The 26,544-nt window shown below is 43.7% G+C and overlaps 1 protein-coding gene and 1 pseudogene across 2 annotated transcripts in view; one reads left to right on the forward strand and one right to left on the reverse strand.

The window, feature by feature from the left end:
• Window positions 1-26,544, reverse strand: part of OSBPL10 (oxysterol binding protein like 10) — a 282,172-nt gene that overhangs the window by 59,085 nt on the left and 196,543 nt on the right. For both annotated transcript variants that reach the window (XM_022553889.2, XM_089918971.1), the window contains 2 exons: window positions 23,389-23,599; window positions 5,819-5,973 (listed from right to left, as the gene is read on the reverse strand). In XM_022553889.2, the coding sequence (XP_022409597.1) occupies window positions 5,819-5,973; window positions 23,389-23,599 (366 nt within the window). The remainder of the gene's footprint in view (window positions 1-5,818; window positions 5,974-23,388; window positions 23,600-26,544) is intronic.
• On the forward strand, window positions 6,360-14,876 carry LOC115804021 (large ribosomal subunit protein uL23-like; annotated as a pseudogene).

The following is a 26,544-nucleotide window of genomic DNA, read 5'->3' on the forward strand; positions in this document are numbered from 1 at the left end:
CTGCAGTTTTCTAACCAAAGCCCACTGGCTAATTTATATGTTGATCGAGTCCTTAGTACTTAGGGACATTATGAGAAGTCCTTCTTCTAGGACTTCTAGAAGTCTTGCTAGATTTGGGGAGTGTAGGTCATGTGGTCTCTTGATGGCATTACTGCCACTGCGATGCAGACAATTCACCAGGCAAAGTTTTCTAGTGAAACAGTCAACCCAGGGGTTGATAGGAGCTGACGGTGTACTCCTGGGACACGGCTTCAAGACCCCCTGCTGAAGGTCCCCAGTGGAGAGCAATTAACAGGACTGACTCTCCATCTTTTCCCTCCAGGCCAGGGGTCGGTGTCCAGGCACCTAATAACTGCCTCCAACAATTAACACAGCACACATTATGCTAAACAAAGAAAGCCAGGCTCACGTGTACACACTGCGTGATTCCATTTATATGGCATTCTGGAAAAGACAAAACTACGTGGACAGAAAGCAGACGAGCGCTTGCCAGGGGCTAGGGGAGGAGTTAAACACAAAGGAACACAAGGGAATCTTGGAAAGCATGGAACTGTTGTAACAGATCAAAGTCCAGAAGTGATAAAATTGCATTTTAAAGGGGTGAATTTCATTATTTATGAATTTACCTCAATAAACCTGACTTTTACCACAAATTAGGGTTTCTGTCTCTCAGAAACAGCCTCCAGGAAGGTGGGTAAACATGGTGACATGTGAGCTGCCATTGAGGATTGTCCCCATGCCACCCACTGCTTCCCTGTGCCAACAGCCCAACCAGTCAGGATCCAGGGCCAGGAACGGAAACCACTCCAGGTATTTCAATCAGGAAGGGATCTGATATGGGAATTAGGTGCTTATAGCATCACTGGTCTGGCAGAAGGCCAGAACAGAAGGCCCCCTTAGACTTTTTCATGCAAGGACACACCACTGCAGGTATCCTTAATCCAAGTGTCGGGATGCTGCCGGCGCTGCGGCCACAACAGCCTCTCCTGCCAACGCAGGGGGACTGAGGCCCCAGAACAACGAGTCTGGCCACTGTACCTGCCTCTAAATACTCACATCCCCTTGACCCTGTCTGCCAGCAGCACCAGCAGAAGGAACCTGGTCCCCGCCTCAGCTTCCAACTCTCACACAAATGCACTGAGGAAACCGTCATGCATTTAGAAACCTCCCTGTGAGAAAGCCTGCGACGTGGACTTGCGTTGGTAGGTTTCCAATCCGGAGGGTGGGTGGAAGGTCAAGAGCGCCAGGCCCAGTACTTCATCTCCCCAGTCACCATTCCTCCTGTCCTAAAACAAGGCACTCTTCGACAAAGAAAGCACCACCAAAACCCTTTTCTGTCTAAACTTAAATTTCAAACCGTGCTGAGAGAGTTGAAATATCGTTCTCCTAACGGGGAAACCAAGATCCTAACTCACTTCGTTATGGAAGAATATTTCATTTTCACATTTAGTGGGTCCCAGCCCCAGCCCAACAAAATTTTGAGATCACTGCATTTGATAACAGAGCCAACCACAATTCTCTTGTAACACACATATTAAATACACGCTGCTCTTCTGAGTTCTATTCTGTTGAGAATGAAACAGACTAAGCTTGAAAATGCATTCATTTTCCAGGTATCTGTAAGTTGTTTTATGGTAAGCCAGAACCAGTGGAGGAGAGTGTCACATTGTGATTTATGGTAAGAAATATATATTTGCTTTTTTGTCCCTATTTCCAGCACAGAGTTCCTAAAACCCTGGGAATTTCCTAAGAGATGAAAGCTTTAAAGTGTCTTTTGTTATGTTAATGAATGACTTTTGCAAAGCCCCTAAGGATGGAAGATGGTTGCCAGTGGAGCCAACTCTGGTTATTAGAGGGTTGGAGCTTTCAGTCCTACCCCTGACCTCCGGGGAGGGGAGAGGGCCTGGAGGGTAATTTAATCAACCATACCTGTGTAATGAAGCCTCCTTAAAAACCCTAAAGAACAGGGTTCAGAGAGCTTCACGGTTGGTGGCGAGAGTGGTACACTCGGAGAGGGCAGGAGGGCATGGAAGCTCCGAGCTCCTTCCCACAGACCTTGCTGTATGCATCTCTTCCTTCTGTTCCTGAATTACATCCTTTTGTAACAAACTGGTAGATGTTTCTCTGAGTTCTATGAGCCACCCTAGCGAATTAATCAAGCCTGAGGAAGAGGACATGGGAACCTCCAATCCACAGCCGGCTGGTCAGAAGCATAGGTGACAACCTGGATCTGTGACTGGCGTCTGAAGTTGATGGGGTGCTCAGTCTTGCAGGACTGAGCCCTTCACCTGTGAGATCTGATGCTCTTTCCAGGTGGACAGTATCAGAATTGAGTTGAATTGTAGGATACCCAGTCTATGTCTGATGGGAATTGGATTGAGTTAATTGCTTGATGGCATTAAAAAATATATATACATTAGGATGTGGTACGTTTTATACCCTAATTTATGCTCCCAAAGACCTAATATGATCAAAACAATAAGCCAGAAGAAAATATTTGGCTAAAGCACCACAATAACTACAATTCCTAGTCTCCCGATGATCACTCACATAGTAACTACATTCTCCACATCAAAAGGGATAAGAAACCTTCTCATAAGGAATTTCACTTCATTCCTTCTTGGGTTATTTCTCCAAATTGTACAAAAGGGAGGCAATGGAAACATTTTCCTTTTTCTGACAAGAAAACTATTGGGTGGCTATGGCTAGTTTCTTCAACTGTTAGGACAACAACAAAAAAAAAAGTGACAAAGCACAATGGCCTAAAATAAAAATAGTGTCCAACCAACACTAGCTGTTTGGGTTGTGAGAATCATCTACCAGAGCTGTCACTGGAAAAAATGAAGGACGTCTTTGCAAAAGAGCTCTAACCCTTCCTTCTCAGAAAACATTCACACCCACATCACACCCCATAAGCCTCTCACTGCTGCAAGGGAGTACCAGAGAATACCTCCTATCACTCTGACAAAAGGAGTAAGAGCAAAAACGACAATCAGAAATGAATGATTGTTCCTAACTTAAGAGCTCTCCCTAGTTCTTCTCCTTCAAAGTATTTTTTAAAAGTTGAACTTGGGAGCTAGTTATTTTGTCTGGACAATGATATACTATCTCCTGCCAATGCTATTGACTGGCAAAGCAAAGTGGGCAATAATTTTACGTAAAAAGAACAGACTAACCCTCTCAAACTTCAGGGTTAGAAAAAGCACCCACAGGAAAGGCAGAACGTACACTAGGAAGGGCTCAGAATAGGGAAGATCAGCAGCCCTAATAATAAGCTTAACAGGTTACTAAGTAGACATTTCTCCAAAGACATACAGATGGCCAACAGGCACGTGAAAAGATGTTCAACGTCACTAATTATTAGAGAAACGCAAATCAAAACTACAATGAGGTATCACCTCACACCAGTCAGAATGGCCATCATCAAAAACTACAAACAATAGGGCTTCCCTGGTGGCGCAGTGGTTGAGAGTCTGCCTGCCGATGCAGGGGACAAGGGTTCGTGCCCCAGTCCGGGAAGATCCCACATGCCGCGGAGCGGCTGGGCCCGTGAGCCATGGCCGCTGAGCCTGCGCATCTAGAGCCTGTGCTCCGCAACGGGAGAGGCCACAAGAGTGAGAGGCCTGCGTACCGCAAAAAAAAGAAAAAAAAAACTACAAACAATAAATGCTGGAGAGAGCACAGAGAAAAGGGAACCCTCCTACACTGTTGGTGGGAATGTAAATCGGGGCAGCCACTATTGGGAATAGTAAGGAGGGTCCTCAGAAAACTAAAATTAGAGCTACCATAGGAAACAGCAATCCCAATCCTGGGCATATATCCAGACACAACTCTGATTCAAAAAAATACATGCACCCCTATGTTCATAGCCCCACTATTCACAATAGCCATGACATGGAAGCAATCTAAATGTCCATCAACAGATGAATGGATAAAGAAGATGTGGTACATATATACAATGGAATACTACTTGGCCATATAAAGGAACGAAATAATGCCATTTGCAGCAACATGGATGCAACCAGAGACTATCATACTACGTGAAGCAAATCAGAAAGAGAAAGACAAACACCATGTGACATCACTTATGTGTGGAATCTAAAATATGACACGAGTGAACCTATCTATGAAACAGAAACAGACTCACAGACATAGAGAACAGACTTGTACTTGCCAAGGGGGAGGGGGGTTAGGGGAGGGATGGAGTGGGAGGATGGGGGTAGCAGATGTAAGCTTTTATGTATGGAATGGATAAACAACAAGGTCCTACTGCATAGCACAGGGAACTATATTCAATATCCTGTGATAAACCACAATGGAAAAGAATATTTAATAATTATATATATATGTGTAACTAAATCACTTTGCTGTACAGTACAAATTAACACATTATAAATCAACTACACTTAAGTAAATAAATAATCATTTTTTTAAAAAAAAGCTTATTAGGTGACAGCCTCTGTTAGGGTTTCCCCATGATGCTGCTAGGGATGAGGATCTAAACAGTTATTTCTAAAGATCTAAGAACTTCTCTTTTAATTTCTTTCTAGAGCAAGATTTAGGTATGTGTATTATGGTGTGAACTCCCAAAGGTTCTTTTCCAACAGAATGGAGGTGATTGGAATTCTCAACCCCTTAGCAGCTAAGCACGACCTCCTCAAACGTGACCCCACCCGAGGCTCTCAAAAAAACTACCTGACAGCAAGCTCCGACATCTTCTCAGTTGCCAACTTACCTTGCGAGGCACCCACACGTCAGCTACAAGTGTTTTCCCCCTGAAACTCGGTGTACAGGCAGAGGCAAATACCTTTCAAAATCTCACATCCCCTATCGTTTCATACCCTTTAAAGTCACCTTACAGATGCTGATGAAATACTTGCAGGCAGGCCGATCCTGCCTCTGGAAGACCTGAGCCCTCAAGCGGCCCTTGGAGAATAGAATCTCGTGAAGCTTGGAGAAACATTTCAATGGATAACCAAGACCATTTGACTGAAGAAGCTGCCTTGGGACTTGCAACCTTACAAAATAGATTTTGCTCCACAATTTTCAGGCTAAAGTGATTTCAATTCAAATGAAGAACCACCTCTAACACATGGTTAAAGTAGGTCCCAGCCCAGTTCACGAGATCATGTCAACAGGACACGTGCAACCAAGAAAGAGAAATTCACTCATGACACCCGGGGAAATTGACAAAATGCAGGCTGCATTTGGCTTCCCTCCAGCTGCCACTTAGAGGCGCAGTTAGTCACGGAGATAGTGTGGGCAGATGACTGGGTCCAGGGAGCCTGTGGGGGCCTGGCTAGCCCCGAAGGTCTGCAGGGCTGCTCCTCCCTGGACCTCGGCTAGTGCAATGCCTGGAAGAGTCCCAGCCACTGCCCCTGGGCTGGCCCGGTTGTGTAGCATGCGGGGATCAAGCATGGGAGGAAGGAGCTCATGTTATTAGCACAACCACACGAAGAAGCCAATATTCAGGGGAGCGACATAATATATTGTAACCACTCCCATCATGTCAACAGGCGTCACGTTAGTGGGTGTGTTAGAGTTTCTCCCACGTGACGTGAAAACGACTCCCATTTCAATGAAAATGGGAGATTCCGCGTCAGCTGGATCACAGTTCGCCCACGGCAGCTGCCAGGCACAAGAGCAGGAGCACCAGGCGTGCACGGAGCTGATTTTGTCTCCCTGGGCGATGCTTCCATCTTATAATTTGTCTCCTCTTAAAACCCAGCGGTGAGCAAGTTACAAATATAATTACTCTACTTCTGAACAAGCACTAACACAAGCCACGAAAGGTGCGAAGAGAGGCTGGCGAGCTTACCTCTGGCTCTGGTGGGCAGGTTTGTTCATCCTCCACGGAGTTGGGTAAAATGGCCCAGGTTATGCTGGCGCTGGCCGATGGCAAAGAACCAAGTGTCCCATTTTTCAGCTGCTCTGTGGAGTGTGACTTAGGCCCGTGCCATCCCAGGATGCTTTCTGAAATAAAGACCTAGAATGATGCCAAGTATTTTCCAAATCCAACATTTAGAGCTCAAGAAATAGCCATACCATGCTGTTGAAGAAACCCGACTTGAAGTGGGTCCAATTTTAAGTGGACCATAGAGGATTTAAGCTGATTCAGTGGATTTAAGTATAGATTCAGATCACCTATTTATAAACGAGTTTCTGCATAATGACCATAGGCTGTGTCTCTCCCTGTCCCTGGATAAAAACAATTCGCATGTGCCGTACTTCCTTGAGGGTGTTTTTCTCATTTTTATTAACTTTTCAAAAATACTTATAAATATTTACAATAAAAAACAAAAGTCAAATTGTATCAGGTATGGGCTGCTCGAAATGCAGTCTGAATGCCCATTGATACGATGACCACAGCTGAGAAAAGACGCCTGCAGTGTGATCATGCCACGTGTGATCGGCCATTAGATGTGGCCGAAGTCCATTCGGGTGGCAGAAGTCAGGAAGCCACATCATGGACGGACGTGGGCATGGAGGATGGATGCGGTCATGCCATTCCAGCTACCATACTGCTGTTAATAAAGCTTTTTTCTTTTTTTTTTTATTTGGCCATGCCACACGGCTTTAGGGATCTGTTTCCCAACCAGGGATCAAACCCGGGCCCTCATCAGTGAACATGCAGAGTCCTAACCACTGGACCACCAGGGAATTCCTTATAAAGCACTTAAAAAATTTTCCCTCAACCCTTGGGAACAACAAGAAAAACTTTCTAACTCTAATACTGATCTTTCCAAGAGTAATGGGTTACTACAGAATAGTTGTATATATGCTTGCTAAGGGGGACAGGAGTGATCAGAGGTAGATTTCTTTACCCTGTAGCAATTCTGCCATTAGAAAAAAAATAGGCCTCAAACTCAGCTGAATCTGGAGCTTCTGTCCTCAGTCTGAGCGCAGGAGTGAGTGATGAAGGAAAGGTGGGCTCAAGTGCAGACAACGTCCCATGAACTAGAACTCAGCTGCCCTTCAGCACCTCAGATGCTGCCTGGCATCTCCTCATTCTCTCCCGATGCTCACAATGGGGTTTTTTTTTTTTCTTCCCATTCTTCAAAGGGGCGAGAGCCTTTGTGTGTGCTGTTTCCCTGCTCAGACTGCCATCCTCTAGTTCCTCTACCTGGAGGAGGAGATCTCCTGAGTAAATCCAGGGGCCGGCTCAATGATCACGTGCTCAGAAAGGCCCCGGGGGACTTCGTTGGCCAAAGCAGCACCCCAGAGGCACCCCCTGTCCCAGCTGTCGTTTTACTGTCTTACGGCTCTTAGCACTCTCTGAACTCACCCTGTTCATTCGTTTATTGTCTGCCTTCCTCTTCTCTCTAGAACATTAGCTCCTTAAAAACAGGGACAATACTGCCCTTGCTCACTGCTGTATCCCCAGAACCTAGAACAGGGTCTGGTAAGGAGTGTGAGCTCCTTAAATCTGTGCTGAATGAATGGATGACCATTAAGACTTTCAGAGATGGTCAATTTCAAGAAGAGTGTATGTTTCAAAAAGGCTGTATGTCCAAGGTGGAGAAGGGCTGGGGACAAAGTGGGGAAAAGGGGGCGGGGGGAAGAGTTATTTGATGGGTATAGAGGTTCAGTTTTGCATGACGAAAAGGGTTCTGGAGATTGGTTGTATAATAATATGAATGTATTTAACACTACTGAGTTGTATACTTAAAAATGGTTAGGACCCCCAATTTTTTTTTGAATTTTATTTTTTTATACAGCAGGTTCTTACTAATCATTCATTTTATACACATCAGTGTATACATGTCAATCACAATCTCCCAATTCATCACACCACCACCTCCACGCCCCACTGCTTTCCCCCCTTGGTGTCCATACATTTGTTTTCTACATCTGTGTCTCAATTTCTGCCCTGCAAACCGATTCATCTGTACAATTTTTCTAGGTTACACGTACATGCGTTAATATACGATATTTGTTTTTCTCTTTCTGACTTACTTCACTCTGTATGACAGTCTCTAGATCCATCCACGTCTCTACAAATGACCCAATTTCATTCCTTTTTATGGCTGATTAATATTCCATTGTATATACGTACCACATCTTCTTTATCCATTTGTCTGTCGATTGGCATTTAGGCTGCTTCCATGACCTGGCTATTGTAAATAGTGCTGCAATGAACATTGGGGTGCATGTATCTTTCTGATTTATGGTTTTCTCTGGGTATATGCCCAGTAGTGGGATTGCTGGGTCATATGGTAAATCTATTTTTAGTTTCTTAAGGAACCTCCATACTGGTCTCCATAGTGGCTGTATCAATTTACATTCCCACCAACAGTGCAAGAGGGTTCCCTTTTCTCCACACCCTCTCCAGCATTTGTTGTTTGTAGATTTTCTGATGATGCCCAGTCTAACTGGTGTGAGATGATACCTCATTGTACTTTTGATTTGCATTTCTCTAATAATTAGTGATGTTGAGCAGCTTTTCGTGTGCTTCTTGGCCATCTATATGTTTTCTGTGGAGAAGTGTCTATTTAGGTCTTCTGCCCACTATTAGATTGGGTTGTTTGTATTTTTAATATTGAGCTGCAAGAGCTGTTTACATATTTTGGAGATTAATCCTTTGTTGATTCGTTTGCAAATATTTTCTCCCATTTTTGTTTATGGTTTCCTTTGCTGTGCAAAAGCTTTTAAGTATCATTAGGTCCCATTTGTTTACTTTTGTTTTTATTTCCATTACTCTAGGAAGTGGATGAAAAAAGATCTTGCTGTGATTGATATCAAAGAGTGTTCTGCCTATGTTTTCCTCTAAGAGTTTTATAGTGTCCAGTCTTACATGTAGGTCTCGAATCCATTTTGAGCTCATTTTTGTGTATGGTGTTAGGGAGTGTTCTAATTTCACTCTTTTACATGTAACTATCCAGTTTTCCCAGCACCACTTATTGAAGAGACTGTCTTTTCTCCATTGTATATCCTTGCCTCCTTTGTCATAGATTAGTTGACCATAGGTGTGTGGGTTTATCTCTGGGCTTTCTACCTTGTTCCACCGATCTATATTTCTGGTTTTGTGCCAGTACCATATTGTCTTGATTACTGTAGCTTTGTAGTATAGTCTGAAGTCAGGGAGTCTGATTCCTCCAGCTCCGTTTCCTTCCCTCAAGACTGCTTTGGCTATTCGGGGTCTTTTGTGTCTCCATACAAATTTTAAGATTTTTTGTTCTAGTTCCGTAAAAAATGCCATTGGTAATTTGATAGGGATTGCACTGAATCTGTGGATTGCTTTGGGTAGTATAGTCATTTTCACAATATTGATTCTTCCAATCCAAGAACATGGTATATCTCTCCATCTGTTGGTATCATCTTTAATTTCTTTCATCAGTGTCTTATAGTATTCTGCATACAGGTCTTTTGTCTCCCTAGGTACGTTTATTCCTAGGTATTTTATTCTTTTTCTTGCAACGGTAAATGGGAGTGTTTCGTTAACTTCCCTTTCAGATTTTTCATCACTAGTGTATAGGAATGCAAGAGATTTCTGTGCATTTATTTTGTATCCTGCAACTTTACCAAATTCATTGATTAGCTCTAGTAGTTTTCTGGTGGCATCTTTAGGATTCTCTATGTCATCTGCCTATCAGATGTCATCTGCAAACAGTGACAGTTTTACTTCTTCTATTCCAGTTTGTATTCCTGTTACTTCTTTTTCTTCTCTGATTGCCATGGCTGGGACTTTCAAAACTATGTTGAATAATAGTGGGGAGAGTGGATATCCTTGACTTGTTCCTGATCTTAGAGGAAATGCTTTCCGTTTTTCACCATTGAGAATGATGTTTGCTGTGGGTTTGTCATATATGGCCTTTATTATGTTGAGGTAGGTTCCCTCTATGCCCACTTTCTGGAGAGTCTTTATCATAAATGGGTGTTGAATTTTGTCAAAAGCTTTTTCTGCATTTATTGAGATGATCATATGGTTTTTCTTCAAGTTGTTAATACGGTGTATCACATTGATTTATTTGCGTATATCGAAGAATCCTTGCATCCCCGGGATAAATCCCACTTGATCATGGTGTATGATCCTTTTAATGTGTTGTTAGATTCTGTTTGCTAGTATTTTGTTGAGGATTTCTGCATCTATATTCATGAGTGATATTGGTCTGTAATGTTCTTTTTTTGTAGTATCTTGTCTGGTTTTGGTATCAGGGTGATGGTGGCCTCACAGAATGAGTTTGGGAGTGTTCCTTCCTCTGCAATTTTTTGGAAGAGTTTGAGAAGGATGGGTGTTAGCTCTTCTCTAAATGTTTGATAGAATTCACCTGTGAAGTCATCTGCTCCTGGACTTTTGTTTGTTGGAAGATGTTTAATCACAGTTTCAATTTCATTACTTGTGATTGGTCTGTTCATTTTTTCTATTTCTTCGTGGTTCAGTCTTGGAAGGTTATACCTTTCTAAGAATTTGTCCATTTCTTCCAGGTTGTCCATTTTATTGGTGTAGAGTTGCTTGTAGTAGTCTCTTAGGATGCTTTGTATTTCTGCGGTGTCTGTTGTAACTTCTCCTTTTTCATTTCTAATTTTATTTATTTGAGTCCTCTCCCTCTTTTTCTTGATGAGTCTGGCTAATGGTTTATCAATTTTGTTTACCTCCTCAAAGAACCAGCTTTTAGTTTTTTTGATCGTTGCTATTGTTGTATTGTTTCTATTTCGTTTATTTTTGCTCTGATCTTCATGATTTCTTTCCTTCTGTTAACTTTGGGTTTTGTTTGTTCTTCTTTCTCTAGCTCCTTTAGGTGCAAGGTTAGATTGTTTATTTGAGATTTTTCTTGTTTTTGAGGTAGGCTTGTATAGCTATAAACTTCCCTCTTAGAACTGCTTTTGCTGCATCCCATAGGTTTTGGATCATTGTGTTTTCATTGTCATTTGTCTCTAGGTATTTTATGATTTCCTCTTTGATTTCTTCAGGGGTCTCTTGGTTACTTAATAACGTATTGTTTAGCCTCCATGTGTTTGTGCTTTTTACATTTTTTTCCTCGTAATTGATTTCTAATCTCAAAGCGTTGTGGTCAGAAAAGATGCTTGATATGATTTCAATTTTCTTAAATTTACTGAGGCTTGATTTGTGACCCAAGATGTGATCTATCCTGGAGAATGTTCTGTGCGCACTTAAGAAGAAAGTGTAATCTGCTGTTTTTGGATGGAATGTCCTATAAATATCAATTAAATCTATCTGGTCTATTGTGTCATTTAAAGCTTCTGTTTCCTTATTAATTTTCTGTTTGGATGATCTGTCCATTGGTGTAAATGAGGCATTAAAGTCTCCTACTATGATTGTGTTACTGTCGATTTCCTCTTTTACAGCTGTTAGCAGTTGCCTTATGTATTGAAGTGCTCCTATGTTGGATGCATATATATTTATAATTGTTATATCTTCTTCTTGGATTGATCCCTTGATCATTACGTAGTGTCCTTCCTTGTCTCTTGTAACATTCTTTATTTTATAGCCTATTGTATCTGATATGAGTATTGCTACTCCAGCTTTCTTTTGATTTCCATTTGCATGGAATATCTTTTTCCAGCCCCTCACTTTCAGTCTGCATGTGTCCCTAGGTCTGAAGTAGGTCTCTTGTAGACGGCATATATATGGGTCTTGTTTTTGTATCCACTCAGCAAGCCTGTGTCTTTTGGTTGGAGCCTTTAACCCATTCACATTTAAGGTAATTATCGATATGTATGTTCCTATTACCATTTTCTTAATTGTTTTGGGTTTGTTTTTCTAGGTCCTTTTCTTCTCTTGTGTTTCCCACTTAGAGAAGTTCCTTTAGCATTTGTTGTAGAGCTGGTTTGGTGGTGCTGGATTCTCTTAGCTTTTGCTTGTCTGTAAAGCTTTTGATTTCTCCATCGAATCTGAATGAGATCCTTGCTGGGTAGAGTAATCTTGGTTGTAGGTTCTTCCCTTTCATCACTTTAAGTATTTTCTCTTGCTGCTTTCAATAATTTTTCTTTGTCTTTAATTTTTGCCAATTTGATTACTATGTGTCTCGGTGTGTTTCTCCTTGGGTTTATCCTGTATGGGATTCTCTGCACTTCCTGTACTTTGGTGGCTATTTCCTTTCCCATGTTAGGGAAGTTTTTGACTATAATCTCTTCAAATATTTTCTCAGGTCCTTTCTCTCTTTCTTCTCCTTCTGGGGCCGCTAAAATGCGAATGTTGTTGTGTTTAATGTTGTTGCAGATGTCTCTTAGGCTGTCTTCATTTGTTTTCATTCTTTTTTCTTTATTCTGTTCTGCGGCAGTGAATTCCCCCATTCTGTCTTCCAGGTCACTTATCCGTTCTTCTGCCTCAGTTATTCTGCTATTGATTCCTTCTAGTGTATTTTTCATTTCAGTTATTGTGTTGTTCATCTCTGTTTGTTTGTTCTTTAATTCTTCTAGATCTTTGTGAAACATTTCTTGCATCTTCTCGATCTTTGCCTCCATTCTTTTTCCAAGGTCCTGGATCATCTTCACTATTATTATTCTGAATTCTTTTTCTGGAAGGTTGCCTATCTCCACTTCATTTGTTTTTCTGGGGTTTTATCTTGTTCCTTCATCTGGTACATAGCCCTCTGCCTTTTCATCTTGTCTATCTTTCTGTGAATGTGGTTTTTGTACCACAGGCTGCAGGACTGTAGTTCTTCTTGCTTCTGCTGTCTGCCCTCTGGTGGATGAGGCTATCTAAGAGGCTTGTGTAAGTTTCCTGATAGGAGGGATTGGTGGTGGGTAGAGCTGGCTGTTGCTCTGGTGGGCAGAGCTCAGTAAAACTTAATCCTCTTGTCTTCTGATGGGTGGGGTGGGTCCCCTCCCTGTTGGTTGTTTGGCCTGAGGTGACCCAACACTGGAGCCTACCTGGGCTCTTTGGTGGGGCTAATGGTGGACTCTGGGAGGGCTCACGCCAAGGAGTACTTCCCAGAACTTCTGCTGCCAGTGTCCTTGTCCTCATGGTGAGACAGAGCCACCCCCCGCCTCTGCAGGAGACCCTCCAACACTCGCAGGTAGGTCTGGTTCAGTCTCTATGGGGTCACTGCTCCTTCGCCTGGGTCCCAATGTGCACACTACTTTGTGTGTGCCCTCCAAGAGTGGAGTCTCTGCTTCCCCAAGTCCTGTCAAAGTTCTGCAATCAAATCCTGCTAGCCTTCGAAGTCTGATTCTCTAGGAATTCCTCCTCCCGTTGCCGGACCCCCTGGTTCAGAAGCCTGACATGGGGCTCAGAACCTTCAATCCAGTGGGTGGACTTCTGTGATATATGTGTTCTCCAGTTTGTGAGTCACCCACCCAGTAGTTATGGGATTTGATTTTATTGTGATTGCGCCTCTCCTACCGTCTCATTGCGGCTTCTCCTTTGTCTTTGGATGTGGCGTATCCTTTTTGGTGAGTTCCAGTGTCTTCCTGTCGATGATTGTTCAGCAGTTATTTGTGATTCCAGTGTTCTTGCAAGAGGGAGTGAGAGCACATCCTTCTACTCCACCATCTTGAACCAATCCAAAATTTTTTAATTTGTATTTTTACCACAACTTTTTAATGGCAAAAAGGCATCCATATATCAGTCCTTGATGTCATTTTAAAAAAATTAGAAACTCACAACACTAAAATCAAAGGCTGAAGGATGAGCTAAGGACAGGCTTATGAAGAATCCCCATAAATAATAAGGTGGATGGGGATGGATTAAGAAAACCAACCCAGGGTTCCAAGACCCTGAATCTTCCCTAAGAAAGGTGGAAAGATACTTCTTACCTGTCCTGTTGACCAACTCCTCCTCAGAGACCTGAAGTTGGATTCACATCTTAAATACTGGGCAGCTGTCTCATAGATACAGGGGTACTACTTTCTTTTCATTTTATTTTATTATGCAAGTAGTAAATGTCCTCTAGAATAATTAGGAAAACTTTAAAAAGCACTAGGGGAAAAAATGAAATCTGCTCTCCTAGGCAATCAGGACAATGTTCCGTCCATTACTCCCATACCTTAACTCTGTCCCTCCCTCCCCTCCACACCACCATCATTCAGAGATGATAACGAGAAGACAGACAATAGGGCAGGAAGTAGAGTCTGGCCTGCTTGTGATACACAGCATCCTGAGACAAAGACCAGGACAGGAAGGGTGGGGGTTGCAATGCATGCTGGGAAATGCAGTTTTCTGTGCATTCTATGGATTCAGAGCATCAAAGAACCAGTGAGGGAGGACAGGAGAGAAGACCGCCTCAGACCAGTCCAGCTGCTCTAATCACCAACCACTGGTTTGGGAGTCTGGATAGAGCTGCCTCATGTGAGGATAAAGGAGGAAAATTCTAATATAGAGTGAATGAAAACGAGTGTATAAATCAATCACTTCCAGCCTCGAGACCAGTAGTGAGCACCCCCACACCCTCATTTTCTTTCCTTCTGTCAGCCCCTGCCCCTCCCAAAGCCGAAGCCAAAGCAAAGGCTTTGAAGGCCAAGAAAGCAGTGCTGAAAGGTGTCCACGGCCACAAAAAAAAAAGAAGATCCGGATGTCACCCACCTTCCAACGGCCCAAAACACTACACCTCAGGAGGCAGCCCAAATATCCCAGGAAGGGCACCCCTAGGAGACGCAAGCTTGACCACTATGCCATCATCAAGTTCCCCCTAACCACCAAGTCAGCCATGAAGAAAACAGAAGACAACAACACACTGGTGTTCACTGTGGATGCCAAGGCCAACAAGCACCAGATTAAATAGGCTGTGAAGAAGCTCTATGACACTGACGTGGCTAAGGTGAACACCCTGATCAGGCCTGATGGAGAGAAGAAGGCATATGTTCGACTGGCTCCTGACTATGATGCTTTGGATGTTGCCAACAAAACTGCCATCTAAACTGAGTCCAACTGGCTAATTTTAAATTTAAAAGTTTTCACTAGTTTAAAAAAAAAAAAAAAAAGGACCATATAGTGCTTGGGAAAAGAAACAGTATCCTCAGAAGGATACTCAGAAGGCTTATAGGAACAATATATCTCTGAAATTTCTAACATAAGGTGTCAGAGAAAACATCAGGAGAGGTGTATCCTTGCAACAATACAAAATAAAGTAGCCGCTATGAAACAAGAACAGAGAGCCAGAAGAAGAAAACAGACTGAGGTGAAGAAGGAGATAGAGGCAGAAAGGAATTATTATAAGGAAACAAAGTCAACATTAGCAGAATTAAGGTTAATACTGAAACGAGGAAAAAGTAGAATCTACAATGTAGAAAGTCGAGTAAGTAGTGTGTCAAGAAGATGAAGTTCTACCAGTGAGCAGCTGCAAAGGGCACAAGACCAGCAATGAGACAGAACATAAGGCAGAAGATACACAACAGAGACCCTAAAGTAAAGAGATCAGATCAGTGGGACAGAAACAATAAACAGTGACAGAAGTAAAGAAACACAGCCTGAGCGGAAGAGAGGGCTTTGGGTTCTGCTGAAAACAGCCCACCTCAGTCCAGCAAAGCCAATGGGAAAAGACTCACATCTAGACACAGCTTGGCGATATTTTCTTAGGCTTTTTCTCACTGAAATTTCAAACACATACAAAACTAGAGTAGTATAATGACTGCCTGGCTCATGAAGTTTGGCAACATTTTTTAATTAAAAAAAAATCATGAGAAAAAATTTTCCAAGCATTTAGGCAGAAAAGTTAGACCTGCCCTAAAGGAAAAAAGAAATCAAGCTAGTCTTGGATTTTGCTGCAACACGGAACACCAGAAGGTGAGTAGATGAAGAGAATAATGCAAATAAAAGTCTACAGATTTGAAGGTGGGTGCGGCCTGGGGGGATAATGCTTATCTTCAGACAAATTATCTTTCCTCTGCCAAAAAGAGTCAGCATTTATTGAGCTCTTGCTAGGTGACAAGGACTACCATATAAAATTTACGTGCGTGAACTCATCTAATCCTAATGACGACCCATGGGTAGGTCCTATTGTTATGTCCACTTGACAGGTAAAGAAACAAAAAGGCACAAGGGCTGGTAAATGTCAGGGTACAAGGGAGATGAAAACCCAGGCCACCTGGCTCCAGAGCCCAGACTCTTAAACTCTGCACTGTATGCCTTCTGAGCAGCGCTGCAGAGACTCAGAAAATAGTCTACCTTCTGGGAGAAAAAAACGACTTGAGGACATACCCCAATACATGAAGAAAAGAAGCAGAATTAAGAACTCAAGACTGGAGAAGCTGTATAAAAGGATTGGCAATGAGCAATGAACCCAGTTGAACATAGAGCTGAGCAAGGCTGGGACTCAGGGGAGGTAAAAAGACACTTGCCCAGGGGTAAGATTTAAAGAGGCGCCAAAACGCTCAGTAGTCAAGATAAATGACATGTTCACGCAATATTTTTTAAATCAAAATTAATGCCAAAACAAAAAATGTCTTAAAGGACTCAGTCTCACCTGCCTCACACTATCTAATCCTGTTTTTATTTAAGGTTTTGATATTTTGTTCATCCTGGATTTTTTGCAATAATTTTGGTTTAAAAATATTGCATTAAAATAGCATTTACCTTAATTACTTTGGCACCCTCAAATGTGTGCTCACGGTGGGTGCCTCACTTCATTTCATCCTGTCCCAGTCCTAGAACTGAATTTAAATACTTCTTTTTGTTTGTTTCTTTGTTTGTTTGTTTGTTTTGCGGTACACGGGCCTCTCACTGTTGTGGCCTCTCCCGTTGCGGAGCACAGGCTCCGGACACGCAGGCCCAGCGGCCATGGCTCACAGGCCCAGCCGCTCCGTGGCATGTGGGATCTTCCCGGACCGGGGCACGAACCCGTGTCCCCTGCATCGGCAGGCGGACTCTCAACCACTGTGCCACCAGGGAAGCCCCTAAATACTTTTTATAAACGTGATTACACAACTATGAAGTTAAAATTCTTTTAAAGAGATTTAATCATTATCACACATTATTAAGTATTCAATTAATATTTAAATACTAATAACAATAGCCCCCATATTATATTACCAAAAATTGGGAAGTCTATCTGAGAAACAAAGGAAGTTAAAGTATTCTAAGTCTTCAGCACTAAAGGAGAGAGTGAAGACACAGTGTCATTCTTGATTTTGATGATTAGAAAAACACAAGTTAAAGAATGCTTATGAACAATGCATTGTAACTACTACTAGAATTTATGTACATATTTTTTCCCAAAACACTAAAGAAAAGGGAATACAATCTGTGTAGCAAAATAAGAGGAAACAAGAAAAGCAGCATAGAAACATGAAAACAAAAAGCATAACAGAGGGACTTCCCTGGTGGCACAGTGGTTAAGAATCTGCCTGCCAATGCAGGGGACACGTGTTCGAGCCCTGGCCCGGGAAGATCCCACATGCCGCAGAGCAACTAAGCCCGCGAGCCACAACTGCTGAAGCCCACTCTCCACACCTACTGAAGCCTGCACACCTAGAGCCCATGCTCCACAACAAGAGAAGCCACCACAATGATAAGCGCACGCACCACAATGACGAGTAGCCTCCATTCGCCTCAAGTAGAGAAAGACCCAACGCAGCCACAAATAAATAAATAAATTTATTTTTTTTAAAAAAAGTGTAACAGAGACCAACAGAAAAACAACCACCAGTGTAAGGGAAAAAATAAATGGACTGCGTTATTCTTTTGAAAAATAGATTCTCAAGATTGTGTCATAAAGCAAAATGCAAGTCTAAACCATATTTCATTAATCGGAAGACACACCAATTTTCACATTTTAACAACTCTGAAGTTAGAGTTCATCTTACACTCAATGGCGTGTCATAGTTTAATTGGCAGCTTTTTCTTAGTGGCACAAAGGCTAATGGTGTGTGTTACTGTTGATGTGTTTGACAGGTGAGAAAATATGCCTCACTTATAGAAAGTGACTCAGAAGATCACAAACACACCAGCAAGTACAAATGCAAAGAAGACTGGGATCAAATATTACCATGTGGCTGCTGGCTGGTGGTCAATCAGGTAACTGCATGTTAATTACCTTCCAATTTCTGGTCCACCTTAACCTTTGTGAGCAGGAGACCATCAGAGATGATCCAACAGAAGAGAGGAGGAAGACAAAGGATCGGATGTCCACCGAACGGCAAACCCAGTCCTTAAACCAGGCTTTGACACACGCCTGCATCTCCTCAAACAACATGCCTAAGTAGATAGAAGAATGCCAGGAAGAAGGAAAAAAAGGGTTTCTGGTTCCTTGAACCAACCAGAAGCAGAAAGAAAGCTACAGAAGATTTAACTGTGGGCTTTAAGGTTTGACCGTGGAACTGTCTTCCTCTGTCCTTAGCCTCGGTTTACACCCTGCTTGAGTGCTGGGAGCTGCAGTGCCCGTGCCAGGGCTGTGACACCTCTGCTCAGAGGCCACTGACAGGTGAAGGTCCCTGGAAGGTCCCCTGCCTCTTCCTGTAACACAGTGAATTCACGTCTCCCAGGTTCAGTCAACCTGAGAGGGTTTTTCCCAAATGGAATAAGACTGACATTTACAAACATGGGAAAAACATAGGCATATTTATGATGAAAAGCTGGGATGCTAGGATCTAACTGCTTTCTTTACAGAGGAACTGCCACTCAAACAATCTGTTTATACAGTTGTAAAAAAAAAAAACTACCCTCTGAAATAGTCTGCAATGCTAGCTTTTCCATTTTCTCCATATGCTGTTTACTGAAGGAATCGTCACATTTTTATCGTGGCTTTTAATCACAAAATAAGGGAAGGTGACTTATGTGGGACTCATTTTCACCAGAAGCAGCAGGTATTGAGAAAGAAGGTATAAGAGACAGAACAAAGCAAAGAGAGTCTCTGAGTGGGGAAAAGAGATGAAGGTTGAGAATCTGAAGCTGTTTCTGGAAAAAAGCGAAGCAGAGCAGAAGGAAGACGGCAACGGGCCAGAAAAGCCAAGAAGAGTACCTATAATAATAGTGTCACCGATTTGACCCTGTTGGCCAAACCCCAAAATAGGAGGAACCAATGCAACTGGCTTATTAACTGACAATCCCCACAAATCTTAAAAGAGAATGAAAAAGTCATTGGAAGGGCAAGTCAAGAAGCACATATTAAATTCCCCTCCGGTTCTCCTCTCTTCAATTACACTTGTTTTGATCTCTGGCCCTGATTTATGTCCAAGGGCATGGGCATCATCCGGCTATTCCCTGAGGCTCTGCCGTCCTCGCTCCAGCAGCTCTGACCCCAATGTTCTCTCCCAACGTGCCCTGCACCCACCATTCGTTGGTACTCAGCTCTGACCTCGCACTAGAACGTGCTGGTCTGGTCACAGGTGTCTGCGCTGACTTTGAAGCAAGTTCCCCGCATCAAGGGTGCAATTGAGGAGCTAGCCAGGAGCACAGGCGGCAGACTACTCTGCCCCCAGACCACTTTAAGGTTCCAGAACCCCCCTCAAGCCCAGATTCCCAAGCAGCCCAGCCATCTCTGGAGCAGCCCTGCCTGCCTCTCCCCGTAAAATCAGAGGCGCACATCTAGACTCAGGAAACCGGATGCCCACCTGCCCCACCTCGTCAATCAACTGCCTCCATCAAGATGTTGGAGGAGATCTAGTCAACAGGACAGAGGAGAGCTGCATAACACAAGCCTTGACCAAAAAGCCAAGCTACTTTATTAATTTTAGCTATAAACCTCTTCATAAACAGAAGTTAAAAAGCATTTCAGTCCCGCGTATCTTAGAGGTAACATCAGAGACAGGCCCAGAGCCTGAAATGCATAGGTGGGAGCAGGTGAACGCTCAGGTAATTCTGGACCTTGGTCCAGTTGCTCTGCGTGTTTGAAATGAAATCAGGATCAGGGAGCAACATTTGCAGACAAAGGCTCCAGAGCCGACACATTCCCCAGAAGATGCAATGAGAGGCTACAGAAGATGAAATGCTGCAAGACCACAAATTAATTTTTGATTCTGAAGAGAGGCAGAAGGAAAAAAAATCAGTGCTGGAGTCAGAAAGCATAGAAATTTCAAGAACGCTGCCCATGGATACCGGCTGTGCTAGGGGATCTGTACCCCCCCGCCCCGGGCCCCTTGAACATCTAGAGGAAACCCCGACAGAGGTTGGCTTTAATGAGATTTTGATTTCCATCAACCCAGCCTGGCACTCCTTGGATATAACCATTATGTTTTTATCAGCGGGAGTCAGTCTGCTACAGCCACTATCAACCTCAAGAGCCCTGAGATTCTAAACAAACACATTTTGTGGTGACACTCCCAGGGTTGTCAGATTCTCTTATTCTGCTAGCTTGAGAGTCTGGAAATCCATTTTAACTGCAGGCAACTGAGATGCTTTGGATGCAGGAAGTAATTCCATTTCTTCCCCCAAATGTGTGGCACAGCTTTATTTATTTATTATTATTATTATTTTTTTTGCTGCGTTGGGTCTTTGTTGCTGTGCGCGGGCTTTTCTCTAGTTGTGGCTAGCGGGGGCTACTCTTCCTTGCGGTGCACAAGCTTCTCATTGTGGTGGCTTCTCTTGTTGCAGAGCACTGGCTCTAGGCACGCGGGCTTCAGTAGTTGTGGCACGCGGGCTCAGTAGTTGTGGCACACAGGCTTAGTTGCTCCGCGGCATGTGGGATCTTCCCGGACCAGGGATCGAACCCGTGTCCCCTGCATTGGCAGGCGGGTTCTTAACCACTGCATGTGGCACAGATTTAAAAGACACATGCAGAATGTTTTAAAACCTAAGGGGTTGTGTTATATGGAATGTAACTTTGGGAAGGGTTAAGAAGACAAAGAAACAAAATAACTCTTATGATGCTTCATGCTCTATTCTCCAACCTTCAGCCAAGTTCTTTGGTAAAAATGGCTAAAAACACATGGAGATCAGCTCGGTGCTTTGTGACCACCTAGAGGGGTGGGATAGGGAGGGTGAGAGGGAGACGCAAGAGGGAGGAGATATGGGGATATATGTATACGTATAGCTGATTCACTTTGTTATAAAGCAGAAACTAACACACCATTGTAAAGCAGTTATACTCCAATAAAGATGTTTAAAAAAAAAAATGGCTAAAAGGAAGGGAGGATGGACAAACGGGGCCAGGCCAGGGGTGGGACAGTGAAGAGCTGCAGAAGGCAGCATGGTGGGTGGCATAGTGTTGGCGACACTGCTCGGTCTCCCCCTCCTCCCACCCCAATAGTCCTCATTTCCACCTGTCATCACATCTGAAATTCCACCGCGAGCTTAAAAACCCCTTAAAAACCCCAGAGACACAATGAAAATCAGGAACAAAAATTAGAAATTTGCTAGAAAGCCACCCTGAAGAAAAATGTAAAGGATGAATTTTAGGAATAAGAAAATGGGTCAAGCTTCTATCCACTCATTCTCGGAATGAGCCTGTTCCAGAGGCTGGACATACAATCTGGTGTGAGAGGGATCCTAGGAATCTTGAGAAGCATCCGGTCTAACGCTGATTTGTGCGCCCAAGCCCCGACGCACTCACCGAGGCTCCATCCAGATCAGGAGAAGTCAGGGAGACTCAGCATCAGAGTCCCACTTTTCAAGTGGAGAAGGAAGAAGGAAGGAGAAAAGCAGATTGGGTGCCTTCACTCGGTGCCTCGACACACATGCCCCTCCCAGCCTGTATCCTGTACCTGAATGTTTTTCCTTTTGTTACAGAGGACATTGATGGAGCCACCAGCAAAATTTAGTAAGGTCTGCGGATTAGGAAGAGGACTGTATTCATGTTAATTTACTGAGTTTGACCACTGCGCTGTTATTACATAGGAGAGTGTCCTTTTTTTTTTTCTTTCTTTTAATGAAATTTACACTGAGGTATTTAAGAGTAAAGATATATATCAAGTCTGCAACTTACTCTTAAGTGGTTAGAATATTATAATAGGCTTATACATACAGACAGAAGATAATGAAGCAAATGTCAGAAAATGTTGGCATTCAGAGTATTTGGAGATATGAGGATTTTTCATGCTATGCTTGTTACTTTTCTAGACATCTCAAATTATTTCCAAAAAAAAGTAAAGAAGATAGACCTGCCCTGAGAAAATTATGATGTGAGCAGGACAGTGTCCCTGGCCCCAGTTTGGGGAACCCAGAGTCCGCTGGGTGTTCCATTCTGGACTGAACAAAGGACCCCAGGCACCTGCCACAGTGGGAAGAGCCCACCTCTGGACGTGGCTCTGCCGTAGCTGGGTGGCCTCGGGCAGGTCATTAAACCCCTTTGAGCCTCAGCATCTCACCCACATGATGGGCATAATAATATCTACCTGGTGAAGATTTCAGAAAATGTGTAGCAAAAGCCAAATGCTGACAGAATCAGAGCTTAGTACATGATGGTGGGTATTACAGAAAGAAACCCGAATTACCCTTATACGGTTTACTGTAGGAAACCAACATCCCGCTTTTAACCTTGGTGAAAGAGGAAGGCAAAGGCGACTTGTGGGAAGCGTGAAATACAGACTATCTGTCATAACCCAGCTATACTTTCCATCACCTGAACTGCCTCATTTCTCATTAATTAATTGAGCCCTGGGCAACAAAGCTCCATGAGGCTTCAATTTGTCTCTTATTTCTAATACTTTACAATTCTATATGACATCACCAATCTCAAGCCATTTTCACCTTTATCATTTAATTTAATCTTCCCTAATATCTTTCTATCTGCTTATCGATTAAACACTTCAAAAGGATTGGAGCATCTTAAGGGGGGTTATTATTATCTCTAGCTTCTTGATAAAGAACTGGAAATGCTTCTGCTCTGTATTCCAGAGAAATTCTCACACCGGGCCCTGAGGGGACAGGAAAGGGATGGGGGGAGCAGGTGTCCAGAGAGCAGGAGGTAAGGCAGGTGTCCATCAGGAGAAGGTGTGGAGCCAAGTGTTGGGGGACACACTCCACAGGCACAGTTAGAAATAGTGGACTAGGGCTTCCCTGGTGGCGCAGTGGTTGAGAGCCCGCCTGCCGATGCAGGGGACATGGGTTCGTGCCCTGGACCGGGAAGATCCCACATGCCGCGGAGCGGCTGGGCCCGTGAGCCATGGCCGCTGAGCCTGCGCGTCCGGAGCCTGTGCTCCGCAACGGGAGAGGCCACAACAGTGAGAGGCCCGCGTACCGCAAAAAAAAAAAAAAAAAAAAAGAAAAAGTGGACTAGAGGCTGCATAGCAATGAGTCTTGCAAACACAACACTGAGTGCAAAATTCACAAACGGAATGCGACGGAGAACGGGGTGCCAGCACGTCTCAAAGTAGTTTCAGAGTATTCATGGAAACACGTTAAATTGTGCACAGGATGGCAATTGCTAATGGGTAAAACAAATAAAAATATAGCCCAAGCGAGGTGGGGAAGGAAGAAGGGGTAAATGGAGAAGCGCTTGGATAAAAGGCGAGATGGATGGATTTAAAGGAGGAAGGCGATGGCAGACAGACACACGCATGCGTACATCGGAGAGCGCGCACTTGCAGCCCCGGGCGGGCCCCCGGAGGTCTTACCCGAGGCCCCGGGCCTGTGGCTGGGCTGACTGGCCTGGTGCAGGCTCTGCTGGAGCAGGCTCAGGCACTCCCCAAGGCAGCTGAGGGTGGCAGCAGAGGTAGCTTTCAGGAGCAGCAGGTCCTGGTCCAAGGCAGTGAGGGGCCCGGACCCCGGCAGAGACTCGATGGCATGTACCAGGTTCTTCTGCTGTCCCTCCACCTGAGTCATCATCTGTGGATCGGGAAGACAGCGAGAAGGTGAGGGTCGAAGTCCTCTCTCCCACAGGCGGGGAGCCAGCACTTCAACTACCGGAGTGGATGAAAGTGCGGGGGAAGTGGTGAGAGACAGCATCACCACCCAGACTGCCAGCAGCGTGGGAGACAGCTCGGAGGGTGCTCGGCGTACAGCCCTCCTGGGATGATGCAGGCCCGGGTGAAATCTACCTGGGTCCATCCACGCAAAGGCATGCCTCTAGAGCTCTGATCACAAGAGGGTTTTAGAACTTTAGAGCTGAAAGGGACCATCGGGGCCACCTGGGTGTATCAGTTTACAGATCTTCGGAAGGTAATAAGAAATATACTAAAAGTATAGAAGTCTTGTGACCAACTTTAAGGTCCTTGGACCACGGAAGGTTATCTGAGATGGTGGAAGCGTGTGGCTTTGCCTCAGAGCAAGGTTAATTCCATGCTTTCCTTCCAGCTGCAATCCATCCCTAACTCCCTGGCAGTCCTATTCGAAGTTCAAGAAATAGAAGTGACATCTGGGGCTGGCATTTGTGGAGGTGAGATCAGACCGAGGCCAGTGCCGACCCACTCTGACCCCAAAATGCTACGAGAGCCCGCGACTTCCTTAACACCGTGTGTAGGGTGACAGGAGGAGGAGAAAAACTGGGAGTTCTAGAGCCAGCCCTGCTCCATGGCTGAAGCTGTGACAAACCAGTAACCCTGTGTTGTGGCCTGGCTTCAGTTTGTAAGCTATAGACAAGCAGTGTCTCCTTGGACAAATGAAGGAGAAAGGAACTCAAGAACTAGAAAAGGACTTCACTGGTGATCTTGTGAAGTTCATGCCCCTCCTGTTTTACAACTTATCTCGCTAAGCAAGATGATGAGCATAAATTGCATGGCAAACAAATAAACAGTCGAGCTGATACATGGAGGAACTAAAGCAGCCTGCCCAAGGTCACAGGGTCACAGGTCAGCATCAGAGGCAGGAACCAACTCCTGTTCTCTGGATTCCGGTCCACTGTTCCTTAAGCATCCCTCACAAAAGCCATCCTTTAATTTGAAGCAATCGCTCCTGCTTTGTCACTGTCATCCCAGGAGGATCCTTGTTACCATCAAGATGCCACCAGCTGGGAAGAAGTAATACTCTGTAAGGACTGCTGGACTTGGACACAAAACTCATCCCATGCTTTGGCTTATTTTTCTATTTTCTTTCTGCTATTTCCTATCACTCTGTGTAGTCATCTCCTTAAAAAAAACAAAACAAAAAACTCCCCCATTGCAATCCTACTTACCAAAATCGGTGCCCTTACTTCAAAAAGATTTTTTAAAATATCGACATTAAACATATTACATGCCCATCCTCTGGCCATGTAAATTATTTTTTGCAGATTACAGAGTTTATACCTAGCCATTCTGGCTCTTAAAACAGTACCTGGGGCATAATAGGAGCTCAATAAGAATTCATTTCTCCTTCAGGTCTTTGCTGAAGAGCTGCCTTCTCAGGAAAGCTTCCTGAACCACATAATTTAAAATAAAAAAAAAAAATAGAGAGTATAAAATCATATGTCCAACCAAAACCCTGGCACTCCTGTGCTCCTTCCCAACTTATTTTTCTCCATAGCACTTACCATCTTCCAACCCAACTTGTAATTTACTTATTTCTTATGTTCATCTGTACTAGTGTGAAAGCAAGGACCATTCTATCTGTGATGTTCACTGATGGATCTGTTGAATCAGGGTCCCTTTTTTCTCACTGAGGCGCAAGAGAGTCTGTTTATGACACAAACTCTACACAAATCATTATAGTCTATTAGGACAACATGGCTGAAGATTCAGTAAAAATAATACCTCCGTTATCAGTTTAGGTTTGCCAAGAAAATGGTTAAATTTAACACTGAAAAAGATAAAATGTTTTTATATTCTTTGACAGTCAACTCTATGTAGAACTGCTAACATTTAGGGAGAAGTTGATTTCAAGCTACTTGTTGTAGTCAGCATTTCTGTAAATTCCTACCATAAAATCTTGTCTTAGAAAAATGATGCGTTGAAAGGGAAGCAGCAAATATAATGATGGAATATAAATGTATATTATGTATGTATATGTATAAATGTATATTATGTTCTTGACTACTGTGGACGATAACATAATGCTTAAAAGGTGAGTAAAATGAAGCCATTAAATATGGAATATATTCCTTTTTAATCAACGAAAAGGAGAACTGTACTCCAATTATATAGTATAGGATAAGTACTTGTTATTTCACAAGCATAAAATGTGATGCAAATCTCAGGTAATAAAAACACAAAAGTGACTTCCAGAATCTTCTACCCTATTACAACAGAGGCAGGTTCCCAGAGATGGAAGGCACGTACCTGCTCTCTAGAAAGCATTCAACAGTGTTTATCAGAGCCTGTTGCCAGCGCCAAGAGGCAGGACAGCCTCCAGCAAAGGACGTCTGAACCGGCAGTGGATGGATTTGACGTTTACAATGACTGCAGAACGGCTGGCGCTGAGTGGGAGGGGGCAGGGGTGCCACACGCCCCAAAAGTCACGGCAGAACTTTCCTGCTCAAAATGCCGAGAGCGCTCCCTGAGTGACCCTGTGCTACAGACTTACCAGGGACCAGACACTGGACGGATTTCAGCATCTTTCTTGGTACACTGAGCACTAAAACGAGCTTAGCACAGCGCGTGACACACAGGAGACACCGAGAGTCATTTTCTCCCCTTTTCCACGTGACGCAAAACAGAACTTTAGTCTTTAAACACACAATCGATGCCAACCTTCACTTTCTATTAGTATCATCAGGCTCCAAAAGAAACTGAACGAACCCTGAAAGCAACACAGGACTCCCAGCCTCAGCGCTTGTATATCACGCTTATCACTGCTTTAACTTTTCTCACACTGGGAGGCACTGATGGAGAACCTTCATCAGACTTGGGAAGAACAAG

This window comes from Delphinapterus leucas, chromosome 10 (genome assembly GCF_059928025.1).
Source record: "Delphinapterus leucas isolate spDelLeu-1000000601 "Yukka" chromosome 10, BTC_Dleu_Yukka2, whole genome shotgun sequence".
In the NCBI taxonomy this organism is placed as follows: domain Eukaryota; kingdom Metazoa; phylum Chordata; class Mammalia; order Artiodactyla; family Monodontidae; genus Delphinapterus; species Delphinapterus leucas.